A 23,691-nucleotide genomic window follows, 5' to 3' on the forward strand; every position below is an offset into this window, starting at 1 on the left:
ATGGAAACAACCACTGCCCCCATGTGTATGTGTGTGTATATATATATATGTAAAGTTTTTGTTGTTTGCTAGATTTTATTACTGAGAGATCTATACTAAAACATCTTTCTTCTGATAGGTTGTGGTACTGTGGGTAGGATGTCGATCTGGGACCCTGAGGACCCAGGTTTAAAACCCCAAGGTCACCTGCTTGAGCATGGGCTCATCTGGCTTCAGCATAGACTCTCTAGCTTGAGCACAAGGTCACCAGCTTGAGTGTGGGATCCCACGATTGCTGGCTTGAGCTCTAAGGTCGCTGGCTTGAAACCCAAGGTCTCTGGCCTGAGCAAGGGGTCATTGGCTCAGCTAGAGCCCCTTGGTTAAGGCACATATGAGAAAGCAATCAATGAACAACTAAAATGATGCAACCATAAGTTGATGCTTCTCATCTCTTTCCCTTCCTGTCTATCTCTCACTAAAAACAAAACAAAACAAAAAACACTTTTCACTATGTTAGTGGATTTGTAACCTTTTTGCTTCAGTTGTAGGATGTGTTTGTGTGTTTTTAGACACATAGAGATTTATTTATTTATTTATTTTTATTAAGTGAGAGGCAAGGAGGCAGAGAAACAGACTCCCACTTGCACCCAGACTGGAATCCACCTGGCAAGCCCCCTTATCAGGTGATGATGCTCTCTCCACCTGGGGCCACTGCTTCCTTGCTCTGCCTGAGAGGAGACCATGGAGCCATCCTTAATGACCTGGGCCAACCTGCTGGAACATTTGAGTTATGGCTGCAGGAGGGGAAGAGAGAGAGAGAAGGGGGAGGGGGAAGGGTGGAGAAGCAGATGATCACTTCTGTGTGGACTGGGAATGGAACCTGGAACTTCCATGTGCCCGGCCATCGCTCTACCCCTGAGCCAATCGACCAGGCCCAGACACACACAGGTTTAAAATGACATGCTCCAGGTGATTTGATATTCTTGTGTCTTTATGTATTGATCCTTTTTATTCCTAGTGATTTTTGCCTAAGTTGGTTCCACTTTTCTTTTGTTATATTTGCTTGGTAGATCTTTTCCCATTCTTTGACTATCAATCTTTCTCTGCCCATATATTAGTCTCTCTAATAAACAGCACACATATAACCAGTTTGAATTATTTTTTCCTCTGTGGAGAAAGTTTAGCCCATTATATTCATTGTGATTGCTGATATATTTGGATTTACCTACATCATTTTATTATGTGCCTTTTATTTGTCCAACTTAACTTTTTTTACTTGAATCTCAGACTTTCTTTCTAGGTTCATTTTTCTTCTGCTTGAAGCATATTCTTTAGTTTCCTTTAACGAGGGTCTGTTGTGGTTATTGTTCTTATTTTGCTTTCTTGGAAAGTATCTTTACTTCCCCTTATTTTTGAATGATAGTTTTGCTAGATATATAGAGTTCTAGGGAGTGTTTATCTCTCAATATGTTAAAGATATCATTTAACTATCTTTTTGAGCTCTTTCATTGCTGTTGAGAATTTAGTTGTCAGTAATTATCATTACCTTATGGTGATATTTTCTCTCTGGCTGTTTTTTCTTTGTTGCTCTGAAGTTTCACTGAATTGTTTGCAGGTATAATGGGTTTCTTTTTATTTATTCTGCTTTGGATTTTTGGACTTCCTGGAGCTGAGGATTGTCATTGTCTAACAGTTCTAGGAAAAAAAATTTTTTTTTTGTAATTGACCTTGTCTTTTTAAAAATTTTATTTTTGATAGCAGTTTTAGGTTTATAATAACAAAACTAAGAGGAAGATAAGAAGAGATTTCCCATATACTTCCTTCTCCCTACATGCATTGTTATTAACAACATGCATCAGAATGATGTTAATAACATGAAGTTACATCAATACATCATAATCCATTATCCATTATAATCAACCCCAAAGTCTAGTTTACCTAGGGTTTACTCTTAGTGTTTACTTTCTACGGGTTTGGATAAACATAATGACATATATTCATTATTATAATATCAGAGTATTTTTATGGTCCTAAAAATCTGCTTTGCCTGTTTATTACCCAACCACCAGCCCTGGCAACCACTGATTTTTTTACTGTCTTTGTAATTTTATATAATATATTATTGAAATGTCATATAGTTGGAATCATACAATAGCTCATTTCTTTTTAGTGCTGATTAATGTTCCATTGTCTGGTGGTACTACAGTATTATTTATCCATTCACATGCTAAAGGACATCTTGATTGTTTCCCTGTTTTGGCAGTTTTGAATAAAGCTGCTATAAACAAACATCCGTATGCAGGTTTTTGTGTGGACGTACGTTTTCAACTCCTTTGGGTAAATACCAAAGAGCACAATTGCTGGATCAAATGGTATGCCATTACCTTTTTCGACATTGCCTCTTCCCTGTTATCTCTGTTAATCTCCTGGGACTATAGTTAAGAGGTATATAATATTATTTGATGCTTAGTCAAGTAGTGTATGGTGAATAAGTTTATTTGTACAACTTTTTGTACCTCCTAAAGTTGATAATTGCTTTTTTTTTTTTCATTTGCTTTGTTTTTTATGTACCCGTTGTTAGTTCTTAATACCATTGACATTTTCTCCTGTGTTTTTCTTTTTTGGTTGCACAATTTTAATTGTTATTTTATTATTTTAAAATTAAAGTTAATTTCTTACTGACTTTATTGGGGTGACATTGGTTAATAAAATTACATAGGTTTCAGGTGTACAGTTCTAAAATACATCATCTGTATATTGTATTATGTTCACCATACAAAGTCAAGTCACCTCTGTCACCATTTATCTCCCTTTTACCCTTTTCCACTCCCTCCACCCTTTCCCTCTGGAATTATCACCATACTGTTGTTTGTGTCTGTGAAGTGTTCTTTTTTATTACTAAATCCCTTCACCTTTTTCACCCAGCCCCCCACCCCTCCCACCCCCACCCCCTTTAACAGCTGTCAGTCTGTTTTCTGTATCTATGAGCCTCTGGGAAATTTCTTATATTAATTATTTGGTAATTTATTTGTTCCTTGTGAATTTCTTTTTTCCCTTTACTTTTTTACATGTTAGAATTGATTGATCACTTGATTAAGATGGTGAGACAAGCTTCTCCACTGTGAAGTTATTCTTTCTGCCTTGTGTATATACCCCCCCCCCCCCTCTGTATTCTGTATGTGGGTTCTTAGATAGTAAGTATCCCATTCTCATCAGGCTTTCAGTTTAAGTATTTCTATGAGTACAGACTAAGGGTTTTCTGTTATTCAGTGAATGATTATCTGTTTTGTCATTATTTGTTTCCATGTTCAAATTTTTCTAGATTTGGCCAGTGAGAGCCCTTTAGTCTGGCTTCTTTGTCCTTTTGACATGTCTGTCATTCTTTGAGCATTTCCTTTCTTCCTGTAACAACAAAATATTCCAGGCTTCTTAGAACTTTCCTTGTGTCAGGTCTGGAATTAGCTATTTTTCTAAAGAGCCCTGATTTCTTTTAATGGAGAATAGTATTGAGAAACCAAGATCTGGGGGTAGGTGTACCCATTACTACTGAGCTGTCATTGTTTCTAAGGGAAGCATGTATTCATATTCATCTGTTTGTGTGTACAAACTTATACTAGTATTTAATTTTTTATCTCTCTATATTGAAAGCTATGTTTATACCATCTCTAATTTTAGTTCAAAACCAGAGAGGTCTTTGTAAATTTCCCCCTTCTTTATTTGTAGCTTCTGTCTTTGATAGTAAGAAACCTGGCTCTTACTGTTCTTGTATATTTATTTATTTGATCAGTTCCCCTTTACATAATCAATCTGTTATTTCATTTCCCCATAACCACCTACCCCTAAGCACAAATGCCCTACTCAGGCTGCTTGGGTTCCAACACGCCTAGCTATCCCTTAATCACCCCAAACCCTGGTGGAATATCTTCTTTCTTTTCTCGGGCTTATATACCCTATTCTGTGCTGTTTCCCTGTGTGAACATCCTCTTCACCCTGCTCACACTCTGTGCTAGAACATCCCCCTTCCCACCATGCTGAAGCCCAGTACAGTCTAACACCCCTTGCAGGGCCCTACTTTTTTTTGTCCTACTTATGCTTTGACATCCAAACTGTGGCCTGTCCTCCTGATGGACACCTTCCTTTGGGCTCTGACATCCTAATTGGTCTGCTCTCCCATGTAGATAACCTTTCTCACCCTGCGTGGATTCTGACATCCTGTGCCTGGCTTTCCTCTATGGGAGTTTCTCATCCCATTCATGTTTTGACATTCTTTGCTGGGCTGCCCTCCACACGTGGGTACCCTCTTCACCCTTTCATGCTCCATTTCATCCACATGAATGCCTTACTCATCCTGCTCGTATCCTACATCCCATCTCTTTGCCGAACACACACAGATGTCTACCTTGCTCTGTCCTTCCTAATGGTTTTTGTATTGAATTATTACACTGAAGGGAAGGGAGAGGAGGAAGGGAAAAGGATGAGCCAGCATTTTTTTATGGGAACAGTGTTCGACAGAAACAAACTTTTCGTTGCTTTGGTAGTAGATATCTGGATTACCCGGCAAGGGCACGTGGGAATCTGCTTTTGGAGCTTCATTAGTGGTTGGGAGTACTGGTATAAATAGGTTCTTATTTGTGAGTCATGGGCTTCTATGTATGGAAAAATTGGGGTAGTCTATAAGTTCAGAATAAAATAAAGGGAAGAAACTAAGGCAGGAAGTATGATGAAATTTATTTCTTGGCAAGACTGGCTTGACTCTGTGCTAATCTCCTTGCCCCCAAATATCTTTAGAGCATTCTTATTTAAAAAACAACAACAACAACAAAAACCTAGTTAATTATTTAATTGTTTTATGAGCTCAGTATTAAATTTCAGAATGTTATTACACTGTTTCCCTAACGTTAGTTATTTATGTCCTGTATTATTTACTTAGCTTTAACTTTAGATTGGCTTGCCTTTTTCACTTAGCCTTGTCAAAGGAACATCTTTGTAATCATAGGTTCAATATGCTAATTTTATTTTTAAAATCACATGTTAAAATGAATGTAAAACTTAAAAAGTTTAAAGTCCATTAGATGCCACTAAAGTCATATTACATACCAACGGTGCAGAGTCCACCTTGGGAAATGTGTCAATATAACCAGTATAAATATTTGATCCATTTCCTGATTTATGTTATTTGGTATTATAGTTGATGAGCCTTTTTTCTCTAATATGATTTTTTTTCTAGGTGCTTTTCCCCTCTACTATGATTTTGTAGCATTTTGTCTCAGTTAGATTAAAGTTTATATTAAGTGAATTTTAATGTCATCCCCACCCCCTCCATGTCTGAGGGGCCTTTTAGATACTGGTTAAAATGTACACAGAACCAAAGATTTTAGCCTGTGACCTTTGAAGAATTTTCTGAGTGCAACTAGAAACAAATTATCCATTGTTCACTGTACTTTGCTTAATGTTATGCCTTTCTTTTGCTAAATCGTCTTATTTGTTGAAATCTTGTATCTGAAGTAGCTAACAGGTTGTTAATAGAGATCCTAATTAAAAGGTGATTATTTTTCTTTATGTAGTTTAGAGCCTTTACATTTCTGCCACAATATTCAAAGATTTATGTATAGTAGCATGAGATGTTTAAAAAAGAGCTTACTTTACTTTTTACCCAGTTGGAAAAGGAATGCATGCCAACTGAAACTAAGAGGAACTCATAAAAGTAAAGAAAAAGGGAAAAAAACCCTCATTCTTTTCTAATACAATTACTCTATCATTTAAAAATTATTTTGTTTACATTTTATTTTATATTTGATTTTTTTTAAAAATATCTATTCCAGGCATGGTCATTTCCTTATAATTATTCCTAATAGTACTTAGCTTTATTTTTTTTAAAAATGTTGAGTACAAAAATGGACCAATTTTATTTTGTACTTTCAAAATTATTACTGAAATGAGCATATTTTCATATATATATTTACAGGCCACTCATCTTCTGTGGATTGCTTTATATTTCTTCAACTGTTTTTCATTGAATAGTCTGATTAATATATAATACAACCTTATGTATTACTTATGTAAACCTTTAGCTGTTTGTTTTTGCATGTTCTTTTACCTTCTGTTTGTTACTTGTCTTTTTCTTTCTTTTTTTTTTACAGAACTTAGACATTTTTATGTAAGAAGATATGTCTGTTTTTTTTCTTTAAAGCTTCTGGATTTTGTCATGCTTAGGAAAATTGCCTTACCTCAATGTTATAAAATTATTTTTTAGTATTTTTTCTAATAATTTTATGGCTTTTTTTCATATAGATTCTCCTTCCCCTCTCTCTCTTTCACACACACACACACTCTCTCTCTTTAAAATTTGATAGAAGGTTTTTATTTTCCAAGATGGATGGAGAGTTGATCTGGTAATGTTTTATTTTTAATTTTTATTTTTTTAAGTGAGAGGAGGGGAAATAGATAGACTCACGCATGAGCCCCTACTGGGATCCAACTGGCAACCCCTGCCTGGAATCAATGTTCAAATCAACTGAGCTATCCTTAGCACCTGAGACAAACGCTCTGATCAACCAAGCTATCCTTAGTGCCTGGGGCTCATGCTGGAACCAATCAAGCCACTGATTGTGGGGGGGGGGGGGGGAAGAGAGACAGAAGGGGGCGAGGGTGGGGAAGAGAAGCAGATGGTTGCTTCTCATGTGTTCCCTGACTGGGGATTGAACCTGGGATCTCTGCACCCCAGGCCGACTCTATTCACTGAGCCACCAGCCAGTGCTTGGTAATGTTTTGTTGACAGATCAATTAATTCTTTTACCACTAATTTAAAATGTTACCGGCCCTGGCCGATTGGCTCAGAGGTAGAGCGTCGGCCTGGCGTGCGGGGGACCCGGGTTTGATTCCTGGCCAGGGCACATAGGAGAAGCGCCCATTTGCTTCTCCACCCCCACCCCCTCCTTCCTCTCTCTCTCTTCCCCTCCCGCAGCCAAGGCTCCATTGGAGCAAAGATGGCCCGGGCGCTGGGGATGGCTCCTTGGCCTCTGCCCCAGGCGCTAGAGTGGCTCTGGTCGCGGCAGAGCGACGCCCCGGAGGGGCAGAGCATCGCCCCCTGGTGGGCGTGCCGGGTGGATCCCCGTCTGCGCATGCGGGAGTCTGTCTGACTGTCTCTCCCGGTTTCCAGCTTCAGAAAAATACAAAAAACAAAACAAAACAAAAAAACCTTAAAATGTTACCTTTATCATTAAATTTCTATGTACGTACTAATATCTGCTTTCCTCTTGGTTTATGCTTAAAATATACTGGTTTTGTTATGAGAGCTCAATAGACTATTTCAGTACAGTACCTGATAATGCAAATCTCCTCTTGTTCTTGTTTTTAAAAACTTTATTGGGCATTCTCACATGTTTATTTCTTGTGAACTTCAGAATCAACTTGCCATTTTAAATACCACCTCCATCTGACAAATCTATTATAATGTCTTCTCAGTATTTCTCCTCTACTCTTTTTTTTTTTTTTTTTGTATTTTTCCGAAGTTAGAAGCGGAGAGGCAGTCAGACAGACTCCTGCATGTGCCCTACTGGGATCCACCCGACATGCCCACCAGGGGGCGATGCTCTGCCCATCTGGGGCATTACTCCACTGCAGCCAGAGCCATTCTAGCATCTGAGGTGGAGGCCATGGAGCCGTCCTCAGAGTGCAGGTCAACTTTGCTCCAATGGATCCTTGGCTGCGGGAGGGGAAGAGAGAGACAGAGAAGAAGAGGGAGAAGGGTGGAGAAGCAGATGGGTGCTTCTCCTGTGTGTCCTGACTGGGAATTGAACCCAGGACTTCCACATGCCAGGCCGACGCTCTTCTCTACTCTTATTAGTCTAATTTAAGCTACTTTTTTCTCTTGCCAAAACTATCTTCTGATATACAGCAGCAGGAGGCGCTTTTTAAAAAATATAAATCAGTTCATGTTACTTTTTTGTTTGCATCCTTTCAATATTTTCTTTATTTCTTTTCATTATCTACTGCTGTATAACAAACTACTCCAAAGTGTTTTAACTTAAAATAGCTTGTTTTGCTCACAGTTTTGCAAGTCAGAATTTCATGACAAGTTCAGCTGAGTAGTTCCATGCTGTTGGGTGGCATGGCTGGGCTAGCGCATTCCTTCCAGTGTGACTTCTTTTATCACATGTTTGGTACCTCACTGCTTCTTGCTGTCCTCTCTACATCACATCTCTTTCTTCAGAATCTTTCCCTGTGAACTGGACTCTGGTTTCTACAGCCTGGTCAAAGGGTAATCACACTTTTTACATGGTAGCTGGCTTCCGAGAGGAGGTAAAGAAAAACTGTCAGACCAATTAAGGGCTGTTCCTAGAACTGGCACAGTGTCCCTCCTGCCATATTTTATTGGTCAGAGCAGTCACTAGACCTGCCTAGATGCAAATGGAAAAATCGACTCCACTTCTTGATGTGAGAATGGTAGGGTCTTATACAGGGGAGCGTGTGGGATGAGAGATACTGTGACCATATTTGGAAAATATAACCTGCCACATCAGCAAACTCAAAATATATTCAAAGCTTTTAAAATAAGGTTTTCTATGGCCAGACCCACCCGTTTTTCTCACTCACCTTATCTCCTGTTTTCTTCTTTTATTCCCTTTGGTTTAGCCATAGTGGACTCTTTGCTAGGCTTTGAATATGTCACACTTACTCCAACATCAGATCTATTTTACCTGCTGCTTCTGCCATGAGTGCTTGCTCTTCTTCAGATCTTTGCATGGGTCTTCCCATTCTCTTGCTGACTTTATTTAGGTCTCTGCTCAAATGTTACATCTTTAGAAAGCTTTCCCTGACCACTTTATATCTGATAAAATCTTGGTCACTTACTACCCCCTCTACATAGATTTTTGTGCTATTATGGAACCCTAAATACTTGCCTAGCTTCTGAACAAGTCAAGAAATAAAAGAGTAAAGATGGATGCCAAAACACATATGAAATAAATAAATAAAATTTTTACTGATCTGTATGATTATAGAGACCCAAATGAGATTGTTACCTACATCTCAGAGTTAAGGAGACTTGTCCATCCAGCCCCAGGCAGTGTTGGTCACTGTCCTCTGCAGTGCTGGGTCCCTAGGTCCCTGCTCAGCTCTCAGCATGTTGACATAGAGGCAAATTCTTTTAGTCTGTAGCAAGTCTGTTCCCAAGTAAAGAAGGGTAGTGCTGAGTTGTGCACGCCCAGTTATTTGTCTTTTTTTTTAATCAATCAGACTGACTAAAAGGGGATGAAAGGAGATGAAACAGCCTCCTTTTGTTTTGTTTCCTAAAACAAAAGAGGTGAGAAACAGCATGGATCGTGGTACTCTTTACTAAAAGAAGAAACATGGTAGGAAGATTACAAAGTAAGTTTTAGGAACACTGAGTTTGAAGTTCCTTCAAGATACCCATGTTGAGATATCAAATAGGTATTTGGATAGAAGATACAAATTTGGTAGTTGTATTAGTTTTCCATTGCCTGTAACAAATACTGTAAACACAATGGCTTAAAAAACCCCACAAAATTATCTCACGACTTGTGGGTTAGGGATCTAGGTGTTGCTTAGGTGGGTTCTATGTTCAGGCTTTTACCAGGTTGAACTTGAGGTGTTGGTTGAGGCTAAGAGTTTATCTGAAGCTTGGGGTCCTCTTAAGCTCACTGGCTGGTAGAATTTAGGTTCTTACAGTTGTAGAACTAAGGCCCTCAGCTTGTGGAGGCCACTGGCTGTTTCCTGCCATGTGGGCTTCCCCACAGTAATGTAGTTTGCTTCTTCAAGGCCAACAGAAAGCATTTTTTTAAAATTTATTGAATTTAGAAAGAGAGGAAGGGAGACAGGCAGACACATCAATTTGTTGTTCCACTTATTTATGCATTCATTGATTGATTCTTGTATGTACCATGACTGGAGATCGAACCTGCAACCTTGGAGTATCAGGACACACTCCAACCAACTGAGCTATCCCATCAGAGAGCATTTTTGCTGCTTCAAATCTCTATGGCTCAGCTGGTTAGAAAAGGTTCATTCAAGGTGATCGTTTGATCAACTCCAAGTCAACTGGTTAGGGACCTTAATTGCATCTGTAAAGTCCCTTTTGCCATTATAATAGGGAATATGTATATATATATATATTTGTGTGTGTGTATGTGTGTGAAGAGATTTATTATAAAGAATTGGCTCATGCAGTGGTGGGATTCTGCTGGTTCACACCAGTTCAGCAGAACTGATACCTAATTTTTTGTTGAGTTTGGCGAACTGGTTGTTAAAATGACACTTGTAATCAGGGTTCTCTAAGGTGAGCACCTGGGCAGCCGCCCAATGTGGAAATCACAATTTTACATTCCTCACTCTTTTTTAATGTTCATCTGCACAACAGCATATTTTAAGTGCTCGTAGTAATGTTCATTCTGTCCATAGGTGAAAAAAATTTCAAGTGAGGACTCCAATCAAGAAGCAATATGGAAATATCTTAAATAACAGTTGTATTGTTTTTTGTCAGGTATTATTTAATATTTTTTCATTAAAATTTTAGAACTCTTATAATCTAGTTTTGTGTACCTCTTTTATTCCTGTTTAAGTATTAAATGCATGAAATAATAAACTACCCTTCTGTATATCGTTTTTTTATACTTAAAACAGTCATTAGGGCATAGAACTGGTTGTTAAATTATTTGAATCCCACCACTGGGCTCATGTTGTTATAGAGGCTGAGAAATCCCATGATCTGCCATCTGCAGTTTGAGACGTGGGAAAGCTGTTGTTGTAATTCAGACTGAGTGCAAAGGCCTGAGAACCTGGGGAGCTGATAGTGTAGATTCTAGTCTGGGTCTGAAGATCTGAGAACCAGAATTGCCCAGGGCAGGAGAAGGTCAGTGTCACAGATCAAACAGTCAGGTGGACCAGACTAATTCATTCTTCTTTCCTCTGCCTCTGCTCTGTTCAGGCCTTCAGTGGATTGGGTGATGCCCACCCACGTTGGGTGGGGATGGGGATGCAAACTGCTTTACTGAGTGTATCTATTCAAATGCTAATTTAATTCTGGAACACCCTCAGAGACACATCTGGAAATAATGTTTAGCCAAATACCCGTGTACCTTGTGATCCAATCTAGTTGACACATAAAATTAACCATCACAAAGGGATTTGGGGAGAAGAGTCACAGCTACATTACAGCCACTGTCATCTTCTCTTGATCTTTCAGATTTTTTCCCTTTGTAAACTTTATAGTTAACATTATCTAATTCTGTAGCTTCTATTCTGCCCCTCCTCCAAAGTCTAAAAATGCTTTTCCTCTTTTATTTAGTATTTCTTTACTATCAGATTAGTCACCTATTATTAACTGACTAAGCAAACTTGGGTATGCTGCTCAGCCTCTTACTGCCTTTAGTTGCACCATTTAGAAATAGAAAGCTGGACTGAGTTTTGTTTTTTCACAGAGGAACCTTACCAGTGTTCTCGGTTAGCATTATAAGGGTCTAATATTTAAACAGTAAGTATGTTCATGGTACTTTTAACACAGCATGCTACTCTTGAACAGAGCAGACATCAATGTCTTGGTAATGTAGCTTAACTCATTCACAGATGAAGGTAAATGTGGTCCCCTTAAAGGGTATTTTTTTAAATGAGATTTATCTTTGTTCCTGGTTTGTTGTACCTGAGAGTGGCTATCTTACCTGATTCAGTCTTACTCTGTTTATTCTGATTTTTGAAAAATGTGCAGGCCCTGGCTGGTTGGCTCAGCAGTAGAGCATATTGGCCTGGCATGTGGAAGTCCTAGGTTTGATTCCCTGTTAGGTACACAGGAGTAGTAATCATCTGCTTCTCTACCTCACCCCTCCTCCCGCAGCCATGGGTCAAATGGTTCGAGCAAAGTTGGCCCTGGTCACTGAGGATGGCTCCATGGCCTCCCCTCAGGCACCAAAATAGCTCTGTTACAGAGCAATGGAGTGGTGGCCTTAGATGGGCAGAGCATCGCCCTGGTAAAGGGCTTGCTGGGTGGATCCCGGTCAGGGTGCATGCAGGAGTCTGTCTCTCTGCCTCCCTGCCTCTCACTTAATAAAAAAGAAAGAAAGAAAGAAAAATGTGCCATTATTGACTGGAGGTATGGGGCATAGATTTTTTTTTTGTCTGTTTTTGTTAATGCCTCAGTTCAATGTATAAGGAAAAGGATTGTGTGCATTTTATTGCAGACATTCTCTGAAATAATTTTTAGCTGCAAGGAATTAGCTCTATTTCTGTGAGTCATTCTTTCTTATATAGAACTGGGTAGGGATTTAATTTTGTAGATAGAGATTTATGACTTCCAGAAAGAGAGCTGCAAAAATTGAAATTTCCAAAGGGTTTTAGATTTGCTATAAAAGCTATTATATATAAAAAATTGGAACTTGAGATAGTAATATAGTTAACTGTGGTTGATGAATTTTTCTAAAATCTCATGATTTTCATTGTGGAATGGAGTTCTTTTTATTCATTTTCAAATATAAGCTAACTTTTTGTTTGTTTGTTTGTTTTTAGCTTCCAATAAAAACAGGACAGCAAAACACACATACCAAAGTCAGTACCGAACACAACAAGGAATGTCTTATCAATATTTCCAAATACAAGTTTTCTTTGGTTATTAGCGGCCTCACTACAATCTTAAAGAATGTTAACAATATGGTAAGTAACTGGGTTACTGCTCTGTTGGGGAGTTTACTTGGACTTGTTTTTTATTTAAAAAATTTGGATTAGGATATTTTGAAGTACGGAAAGGCATTTGCTATAAACATTCATCTTACTTCACGGATCAGGACAGGTAACCTTTATACTTTCATTTTTGTTTTTGATTTTTTTTTCCCTTATATACTTCTCTTATTTGTGACTTTATTTCCTTCCCATTATTTTCCTGGAATTATGATTTCATATTGATTTTGTGTCATACATGAATTGACTATAGTAATCTGTTATAATTCCTTATCTTCTTATTTGAACATTTACATACCAAATTATCCCAGTCCTAAGTAGATGATAAATAAAATATGACCTTGTCCTAAAATTTGAGATTGCTTTTGTGAAAATACTGTTTTATATCTTTCTTCCTTGTAGCTTGTGACAGACTCTATAGTAGTTAGAGAACTTGTTGCTGAAGTGTCCTCAAATAGCAATTTGACAGTTACTCTACTGTCAAAAGCTTACAATTGCTTCTTTCCCCCCATTTTATAAAATCTGTTTACATTTCCTAAACTCCAAGGTACTCCTACTGTTCTCTCTTTGTACCTTTGAACATATTTCTCCTTTCTCTTTCTGGTAATTCCTTCCTTTCTGTGAACCCCTATCTAAAATTTCCTTCATATTCACTTTAAATCAACTAATCTGGATATTTCTTGACTAAACTCAAAAAGCTCTGATTGTCTTTAGTATTTATAATCACAATTGGTATTGAACTATGAAACTGACTTGTTGTAGATTGTGAAAATTAATCCTATTTTTATAGTCACATCATCTTTGGTGTGTTTTCTTTTTAAAAAGCTGATTAGACAATACCCAAAACTTACAAAATTGATAAATTGGAGGTGTGAACAATCATTTGCCTTACAAAGAAATTTTCTTTTTATGGAAGAAAAGATTTTCTGAAAAAAAGCAGGGCTTTTTATAAATATGTAAAGTGATATACAGAAATACATTCAAGATTTTCTGGAGCTCTTCTGTTACACAGTGTGTGGGGCACAGTGGTAGAATTTTACTTACATAATAAGTGGCTGTGTTCCCAGTTACATCGAAAATATTTTAATATTTTGACCCTTTTTAAAACAAAAACAGTATTATGATACTGACATTCATTTAGTTCTTATTGAGTAAATTGAATTGTGGAAACCATAGTCTCTTGTTGGTAAACAGTGTAGTATTCAATTTAAGAACGATGAATACTTAAAATTCACTGTAGCTGGTATTATAGTGATTTTTGCTGTAAGAATTTAGACTTTGATTATTTTGTGGCACCAAGATATAGTTAAATGCTCCATTCAAGATTCTTGGGAAAGATCTAGATGTGTATGTATATCCTACATATTTTTAAAGTACAAATCTAAGTATCTTTTACTGTTATAAGGCTAATGGCAGACTTTAATGAATGCCAGCAATTTTATTTGCTCGATAATTTATTTTGTGAGCATTAGTATAAAGTCAGAAATAGTAGAATTAAAAGTCATATAATCTGGAAGACTTAATTTTTTTGATCCTTAGTCTCTCATTTTTCAGATGTGTTCTGTTTGGTAGAAGAGAGTAGTAACCAACTTTTAGTGTTCTGAATATCTTTTCTTCTTAGAGAATATTTGGAGAAGCTGCTGAAAAAAATTTATATCTCTCTCAGTTGATTATATTGGATACACTGGAAAAATGTCTTGCTGGGGTAAGTAAATCTATTCTTAAGTGGGCAGGTCTTGTGAATTTAATTTGATCTGATGTACCAAAGTATAGGTATACTTTGAGTTAATCCAGGGTCAGAACAGTTGCATGGACTTTCTGTCTAAGACATGCATATGAAATTTAAAACAGGAGATTGGGTGGCATGAACGAGTTTTCAAGAGAAAATTATTTTCTCATCTTTTGTAATTAGTTTAATTATACATTGAGCCACAAATATCTCAGGTTTTTTAAGAAAAGATTTTATGAAAAAAGGCCACTATTTGATTTTATTAATTTCTTTAGCTATTGTTAGGCCTGTAGCATTGCTTAACTTTGAAAGGATGTGATGCTAAAGACCAAGAGGAGTCTTGTTTCCCATTGTGAATATAATTTTAACATTTCACTTTTCAAGCTATATAAAAACGATCTTAAAAATGAAAACTCTATTACTGATATATCCTACCTGAAGAACTCTTGTTATTTGTAAATATGAACATATAAAATAGACATATAGAGGATTCGTTGAGTACAAAATAGTTCTTCCTCAGGTGTCTTTAAATAGTTATCTTAGTGTATTTTAATCATGAGTTAACTGGAATTTTTTTCAAGAATATTTCTATTGTATAAAGCAAAGTGTTTCTATATTTCAATAGCGTGAATTCTTCCTGGGACATGGTAGAAGTTTATATAAATAAATAAATTTATAAATACCTCCCATTTTAAAGATTTGTCTATCAGTATATATTGGAGTCAACTTATTCCTTATATTCTGTCTTCCTTTGGCACATTACTTGCTTTTATTAAGAATTACTTCTTTTTTCCATATATGTTACAATTGTCCTCTAGTCAACCTAGATGGAAGGGACTTTGCTAAGGGAGGGCTGATTGTGTGGTGAGAAGAGAGGGAATGATCAGAAGTGTTTGGGAGGGGATATAGTAAGGAGTTGGGAAAAATAATTACATTCACACAATACTATATCCTTAGGGAAGAGAAGTATTTAAGATTATAGGTCACAACATGTAAGCATAATGTTTTAAAATTCTTTTATTGACCCTTGGCTATATTCCAGAATTGTGAGATAGTGTTTTTAAGTTTTTTACTTAAATTGAGAGTGAGCTAGTTCTGTTTTAGCTTGGTGCTTTCTATTAATTTGTGATGTGCTGTTGTTCCTTTGTAAAATTGAATAAAAGAGCAAAGAGGTTGTTAAATAGGATGGTGGCATTGTGAAGGTAGATAATTTTTTAACTTCTGAATCAACTCTTTGTAGTAGACATATTGCTTTGATTATATGTACCTGTATATCAGCCACTTCCATGTTTCAATGCGGGGAGGGTGGTTTATGGCCTCTCTTAGTTCTACAGCTTTGCTCTGTTAACATTTATAATTGAGAGGTAATAATAAATGCTTTGGAGATATTATTGGCCTCTGTTAATTTAATACTCTTTCAAAATAGCCTAATTAAAATTCTAATAAGTGGGCATAGTGTAACTTGTATTACACATAAAATGTCACCTTGCTCTGCTCTATGATTGAAAATATGTATGTTTTTAAAAATTAAACTGACAATTTTATGATTTAAGAAATGATACAATTCAAATTATTGAACAATTGTGTTTTATTCATAAAATCAGTGATTTTATGACTGTCTTGATTTTTGCTTTTAACTCAAAGTAAGTTGAGGGAATTTGAGATGAACTGAGCCTACAAGTACATGCTTATCATATAAGTAATTGAAATAGCTAATGAAAGGGAACAAATATTTATTATCTTATTATAAGTAAAATTTTACAGAGTTTTGAGGAATCTTAAATATTTGTTTCTGTATATATGACCATTATTCAAAAGAATAAACATTTACACAATTTTTATTTGTTTATAGTTGGAGTCATTTTCAACATCTGTATTGTTTGGTTAGCCTATAAATGAGGAAGGAATAGGTCTTGTGACTCAAATTTTGTACTTTTTGGTATCATCTATTTATTTACTGTCCATATATTTCAGTGCACGTATTTGAATCTGAAATCACACGGGTTGTAATTACAGTATGGAGCATAGCACACAATTATGAAAATTTTGTTCTGTTATTATGCTTGGCATCATCAAAATTATCTTTGGTACATAGATACTAAAACTGTTAGGTGAAATATTGATTGGAACAGTATAGCTGCAAGATAGTTTATCCATTGATTGTTTTGTTAATTGTAAAGTAGAGATTTATATTCTAAAGTAGAGATACATTTTACAAAGTAGAGATTTCCATGTTAACACTGAAGTTACAAACAGTGTCATTTACAGTGAGGTTAACTGGCATTAAGTACTCCTGATATGATGTAATATGAATTACCTGAAATGTTTAATACCTGAATGTAATCAGACCTAGGTTTAGGCTTCCCACCTTACAGAAAATACAGTAGCTAGAATATAACAAGTTAAGTTACACCACTAAAATAAGTCAATAATATGGAATATTTACTAAGGCAACTGGACCATTTAGAGAAACTGTCAATGTTATGGAAAATAAAGATGATATAGTTTTAAAATAAAGAGACTAAAGGAACATAGCAATCCTGCTGTATGTAAGCTGTGAACCTTTTTTGAAGTTATGAAAGACATTTTGGGGGCAGCTGGGGAAATGTACAGAATGGGTGTTAGCTGATACAGGGGAATTGTTTATTTTTCCTTGGCGTGAAGATTGATTGAAGTTATATTGCAGAATGTCCTTATTTTAAGAGGTGCTGAAATATGTATGGTTGAAACATTATACTTGTAACTTACTTTGAAATGGTTCAGACAAAACAAAAATTATTTCTAATAAATACTATTTATCTGTTTTGGTCAAACTGCTCAAAGGCAGGTGTGATTGTCCATCCAGGAAATTATTTGTCTGTTGGAACAGATGACACAATGCCTTCACTAAAGAATATGAGTAATGATTATTTAGAACTCGCAACAAACTGTGGATTCCCAGGAGGGGGAGAGAAGGGCTTATGTAGGGATTTGATGAACAAGGACAGGCAGGAGTGGGTGTGGGGGCTGGGCTTTTATTGTGGTGAAGAAGCAAAAGGTGGAACCATTCTCTTTATTAGACTAACTGTAGATATAGCAGACATGATGAAATATGAACTATTGAATCTAGGTGATTAGTGTATATATGGTTGTTCATTATTCTATTTCAACTCTTAGGTGTATTTGAAAATTTTTATCATAGAAATATTTACTTGTAAATTTAAAAAAGTTTTAGGATTATGTGATTATTTCTATTTTAGCAACCAAAGGACACAATGAGATTAGATGAAACAATGCTGGTCAAACAGTTGCTGCCAGAAATCTGCCATTTTCTTCACACCTGTCGTGAAGGAAACCAACATGCAGCTGAACTTCGGAATTCTGCCTCTGGGGTTTTATTTTCTCTCAGCTGTAACAACTTCAATGCAGTCTTTAGTCGCATTTCTACAAGGTCAGTGTATAAATTTACATAGGACTGTTGTAAGTAATATATATTTTTGATGTTTTTCTTTAATCTATATAAAAATTAAAGGTGAAAGAAATGAGTTTGACCTGGGCTTTTGTAGAAATTTTATGCATTGATTTCTTTGAAATTGTGGTAGTGGTTTGTACAATTAAATATAAGTACTGTTATAAAATCGGAACTCTCAATTTTAGGAAATATCACCCATGAATAAGCTTTTTTTTTTCCCCCTAAATACTAGGTATGAATTTTTTACTTTTTAACATACTATTCCTTTAAATGAAATTAGCCTATCAGAGAAAATAATTGATAAGAGTAGTCAGAATTCTAAGGGTTGTACAGCTCTGCTCCTTATCATAAGATCCTGAATTACCAAAAAAACCCCAAAACAAAAATCCCCCGAAAAACAAAAAAATACCAGAAATATGGAAACAAAAGGAAGTGAATAATTGACAAATAGAAATCTGCAAAAAGTGGACTGTGTTTTAAGTATATGAACTGTAAAAATTCTCATTTGTTGGGCATTTTTATAGTATATACTGTGCTGTTTTATCTTCTTAGTATCTTTGAAATGTATGTGATACTTCCCCCGTTTTACAGGTAAACAAACTAGCACCCAAAGAAGTAATCAAGGTGATTTGCCAAAAGTGGAGGATCCAAAATTTCTAAGACAGACTGGTTTCACTGTCTATTAGTTTTACTATACCAGGTTTGCTACTTCCCTATACTTCTGTTTTAACCACAATTTGATGACATTTCTTCTGTATATGTACTGCTGAAGCAAGCACAATGACATTTCTTTTGTAATACATGCTGCTTTGCTTTAAAATTGTACAATAAATATAATTTAAGCTTTTACTGATAATTAAAAATCCTCATGTGATCATCAGTTGTGGTATGCTGCAGATGGAGAAATTGGTATAGATGGTGCTTAATGAATAGACTTATAACTGACAGTAGCCAGTAACTCTGGCACTTCCTTTCATGCATATAACTTGCCTTTCTCACGTAAGTAGAATCAAATGGGTCCTTAATTATGACCCAGTAGGAAATATAACATGAATCACTTCTTAGTGATTCAGTGAATCAAAGAATAATACTAGAGAAAACAATTCTCTTTGCTTATTGGAACCTACATCTTTTGACTTGTTTATATTGTGTGAACAGTGGACCTGTATTAGTCAGATTTGTTTATTCTTCTGTTGTTTTCCAATAGGTGTAAATGAGAACATGCATCATCATTTGAGAATTTGTGCTGTGGTATTTGGAGGAATTCGCTAACTTCAAAAACCTGCCATCTCTTAAATAAAAAGCGACATTTCAATAATCATGATGCTAGACATTACTATTCTTTAACCACTCATGCCTGGTGCAAGGAAAATTAAAATTTTATTTAATGGTACAATATGATTAATAATGTTTGGTAATGTTTATACAATATACAGAGTCTTCATGAAATCTTTTGAGTGATGACATTTTATATTGGAGGAATAATACACTGATTAAAGCAGGAAGGTAACAAACACCTAGGGAATAGGAGGCACAAAAGTTAAAAAAACAAAAAACAGCCCTGGGTTGGTGGGTAGCTCAGTTGGTTGGAGTGTCATCTGGATAAGCCAAGATTGTGGGTTTGATTCCTGGTCAGGGAACATAATAGAATCAAACAGTAGCTTGCCTGGTGGTGGTGCAATGGATAAAGCATCGACCTGAACACTGAGGTAACCAGTTGGAAGCCCTGAGGTCACTGCCTTGAGTCGGAGAATGGTCCACATGATCCCAAAGCTCACTTGCTTGAGCCCAAAAGTTGCTTGCATGAAAAGCTCAAGGTTGTTGGCTTAAGCAAGGAGATGTTGGCTCACCCTAATCAAGGCACATGCAAGAAGCAATCAACGTACAACTAAAGTGAAAGTAACTCCAAGCTGATGCTTCTCATCTCTCCTCTCTCTCTCTCTCTCAAAAAAAAAAAAAAAAAGAATCAACTAGTAGATGTATAAATAAGTGGAACAACAAATCAATGTTTCTCTTCTTTCTCCCCCCTTCCCTCTCCCCCTCTCTCCTTTCCTCTCTTTCTACAAAACAAAACCCCTTCTTTGTTTAGATGACTAAACCAGCCTTACTATTTGAAATAATCTTACACTGAAGGTAGAAGATGATCAAAAATCAAAAGAATACCATGTTTTTTAGTCTATCCAAATATGAGTTATTTATAAAACAGCAAATATGTAGATTTTAAAAACAATATAACACACAAAAAATAGATTTCTTTACACTAATGTAAAAAAAAAGAAATTAAAATTTTCTTCCTTTTTTCAGTAACAACTACAAACATCAGCTTTTCAAAAGATGGCATTTGCTAATCTTTTGAATAGTGCTTTCTAATGAGTATGCCTCATTAGAGGCATAGAATTGAATCACTGATTTTCAGAAACTATAGAGAGAGATATGGTACAAAAGTACAAATACTACATGAATTTATTCACAATATTAACTCAGATTATAACCATTTTAGTTTAAAATTGGCATCACATTAAACCTTCAGTTGCTAAAAATGAAATCAATCATATTCTCAAATTCTTACACTTGCTTTGGCCTACAGGTGTATAGCTAACATTAAAATTAAGCACACTAAAGCTTAACAGGATAAGAAAAGTTTAGCAGTTTATCACACTGGGAATAGAAAGTTCCTCAACACTTAAACAAATATGCTAAAAATTCCACAGCTGATGCAAAGAGCCTAGAAATATGAGATGTGACTCCTTAGGAAACACAACTTAATAAATCTGAAAAGCTGGTTCTTGTGGTTGTGAAAAATGGAAAGTTTAACTCCTCATATAATCAGTTATTTCCATAAGGAAAGGGGTATTTTGTGAAGTTTAAATGTCATTTCTGAAGCAGAGAAACCAAAGAGTGGTTTGAGCAAAAGAAGTGAAGTAGAAAACCTGTCAATAAAACATCTAGAAAGACCAGGTAAACTGAACAACAGAAAGATATTTAAAATGTATAGTAATAAAGTGAAACAAACAGCACTCACCAATCCATGCATCCAGGTCCAGAATTGAAGAGGAAGGTGAAAACCAGAGATGGTTTTGAAGGCAACACAGGAATGGTGGGAATGGTTAGATATTTTTCTTCTCTTAAGCCAGGTGTTTAGGCTAACATCACATGGGACTGTATACAAGGCCTTGTACACTCATAATGCAGGGAGTACTGGGGCCTTGTATAAAACATGACTAGAAAGAGCTATGTACTCCCTCCAAAAAGAGAGAGTCAGAACAAGAAATAAAGGAATCAAGTGGAGTGAGGGAGGGAGGGAAAGAAGGAGAGAGAAAAGTAGGGAAGGAGAGAATAGGGAAAGGAGAGAGGGAGGGAAGGAAAAGAAATAACTACCAGCACAAGAATTTTGTCTGCTTTGCCTAAGCTTAGGGTAGGGAAAATGTTGCCCAGGGCTATTACCTTATATTAGATTTTGTGGTCCACATGTATACTATCCATACAATCTGGGGCTCAGAAATGAAAAAATATGTCCAGAATTGGGCACCTGGCAAATGCAAATGCAGATCTATCACTAGGACACTCCTACAGCCCCAAACTATAAGAGATTCCCAAAGAAAGTACAGACTGAACTAGAGATGAATTTGCAATCAGTTTACAAAAGAAGTAACTTCCAGTCAAGATGGCGGCCATAGGTAAACAGTACTCGAATCCCCCCCACAACCACATCAAAATTGAAACTAAGCTACAGAACAACCATCATTCAGAACTGCCTGAAATCTGGCTGAATGGAAGTCCTACAACTAGGGATTTAAAGAAGTCACATGGAGACCGGTCAGAGGGGCAGAAACACTCCATACCCAGAGATGGTGATTTGGTTTAAAGTCGGCAGGGATATCTTGATTTCTTGGCTGCAGAGGTTCCCCTAAGGAACAAGGGGTCCCTGCCCCACACCAGGCCTCCTAGAAGGGTTCCAGAGCCAGGAAGACAAGTCCTCATAACTTCTGGCTATAAAAACCATTGGTATTGTGTCTGAGTGAGATGGAGAGCTTCAGGAGTCCCAGGTGTTCCTCTTAAAGGGCCCACACACAGACTTAGTTGGACTTACTGTCTCTGCTTCAGCACTGGGGCAGCAGCTCAAAAGGAACTAGGGATATATAAGGGGAGGGATTGATTGGCATCAGGGCAAGTGCTGGGGGGGGGCAGTTTTCTGCTAGTTAAAAGTGCTGGCAGAGGCTATTGTTCCTTTTCTGAGCCCTTCCCTCACAGAGCCAGCAGGTGAGCACCTTTTCTGAGTCTCCATTAACCTGGCTCACACCGTTTGCATCACACAGTTGATTCCCTGAGATCCTGCCCCACCCAACTTATGGGCCCACCCAAGTCCTTTCTAGTGGCTTCTCCGTACTAACGGCTTCTCTTGTCTCATTCTTTGGACTTCCCTAAAATCTCTCAAACAAGCAGCATTGGATCTCTTGCATACCCTGTATTTCTTCCTAAGTGGCTCCTGGCCTGGCACTAGTGGCAGCTGGCCTTAGTTCACAGCTTGGCCTCTTCTGGGCACCTCCATGCCCAGAACAAGTAGCAGCCATCTGCAGATCACTCTGTAGCTCATGCTGGGTGGTCTCAAGTGGGGTATTAGGGGTGGCTGGCCTTGCACCACTGGGAAGTCTCAGAGTCAGTGCACCTGTGGACAGCTTCAGACCATGCGCGATTACAACCCTACCACCTCCACAAGTGACACACCCAAGAGGCTGACAGTAAGCATCAGAGCCCCACTGAAGCAAGTCCTACTTTATAGGGTTGATTCCTCCTGCACAGCAGCTCCTCTGCAGTAGTTGCAGCTAGTCCTCGCAGCTGATTAGCCTTGGGGTCCGTATCTCCCTGTGACCCCAACACCAGTCAAGGCTCAGTTACAACAGGACAGTGCACATAGCCCACACAGTGACGCATCTGGAGCGCCCTGCTCAGATGACTGGGGAAACTGTGCTATGTGCCCTACAGGACACCTATTGTACAAGGCCATTCTGCCAAGCTTGGGAGACATAGCAGCTCTACTTAATACACAGAAACAAATATAAGATAGCAGCCAGAATACAGAGACCAAGAAACGTCCTAAATGAAAGGACAGGAGAAATTTTTAGAAAAAGTTCTAAACAAAATGGAGGCAAGCAAATGATCAGATACAGAGTTCACAACATTGGTTATAAGGATGGATGCTCAAGGAACTTAGGACATAGAAATCATGAAAGAGAACCAGTCAAAAATGAAGGACACACTAACTGAAATGAATAATTTATAGGGAATCAGCAGTAAATGATGAAGTAAAGCAGAGAATGAAAACCGATTTGGGATATAAGGGAGCAAAAAACATCCAATCAGAACAGCAAAAAGAAAAATTATCCAAAAGGAGGCAAGTGTAAGAAGCCTCCAGGACCACTTCAAGTGTACCAACATTCACATCATGGGGGGTGCCAAGTAGAAGAGAGAGAGCAGAAATTGAAAACCTGTGTGAAATAAATGACAGAAAACTACCCTAGCCTCATGAAGGAAATAGACATACAAATCCAGGAAGCACACAGTCCCAGACAAAATGAACCCAAAGAGGCCCACACCAAGATACATCATAATCCAAAAGGTTAAAGATAAAATCTTGAAAGCAGCAAGAGAAAAGAGGTTAGATACCCACATGGGAGCTCCCATACAACTGTCAGCTCATTTCTGAACAGAAACTGCAGGCCAGAAGGGAGGGGCAAGAAATATTCAAAGTGATAAAAAGCGAGGACCTACAACAGATTACTCAACCAGAAAAGCTGTCATTTGGAATTAGAGTATACATAAAGAGCTTCCCAGACAAAAAAAAAGCTGA

General features: G+C 37.1%; 1 protein-coding gene across 5 annotated transcripts in view; it reads left to right on the forward strand.

Moving 5' to 3' along the window:
- NF1 (neurofibromin 1) overlaps positions 1–23,691 on the forward strand; it is a 238,987-nt gene that overhangs the window by 27,378 nt on the left and 187,918 nt on the right. For all 5 annotated transcript variants that reach the window (XM_066363768.1, XM_066363764.1, XM_066363767.1 and 2 more), the window contains 3 exons: positions 12,496–12,639; positions 14,285–14,368; positions 17,632–17,822. In XM_066363768.1, coding sequence (XP_066219865.1) covers positions 12,637–12,639; positions 14,285–14,368; positions 17,632–17,822 — 278 coding nt within the window. In that variant the 5' untranslated portion in view covers positions 12,496–12,636. The remainder of the gene's footprint in view (positions 1–12,495; positions 12,640–14,284; positions 14,369–17,631; positions 17,823–23,691) is intronic.

Source organism: Saccopteryx leptura, chromosome 2 (assembly GCF_036850995.1).
Source record: "Saccopteryx leptura isolate mSacLep1 chromosome 2, mSacLep1_pri_phased_curated, whole genome shotgun sequence".
NCBI lineage: Eukaryota > Metazoa > Chordata > Mammalia > Chiroptera > Emballonuridae > Saccopteryx > Saccopteryx leptura.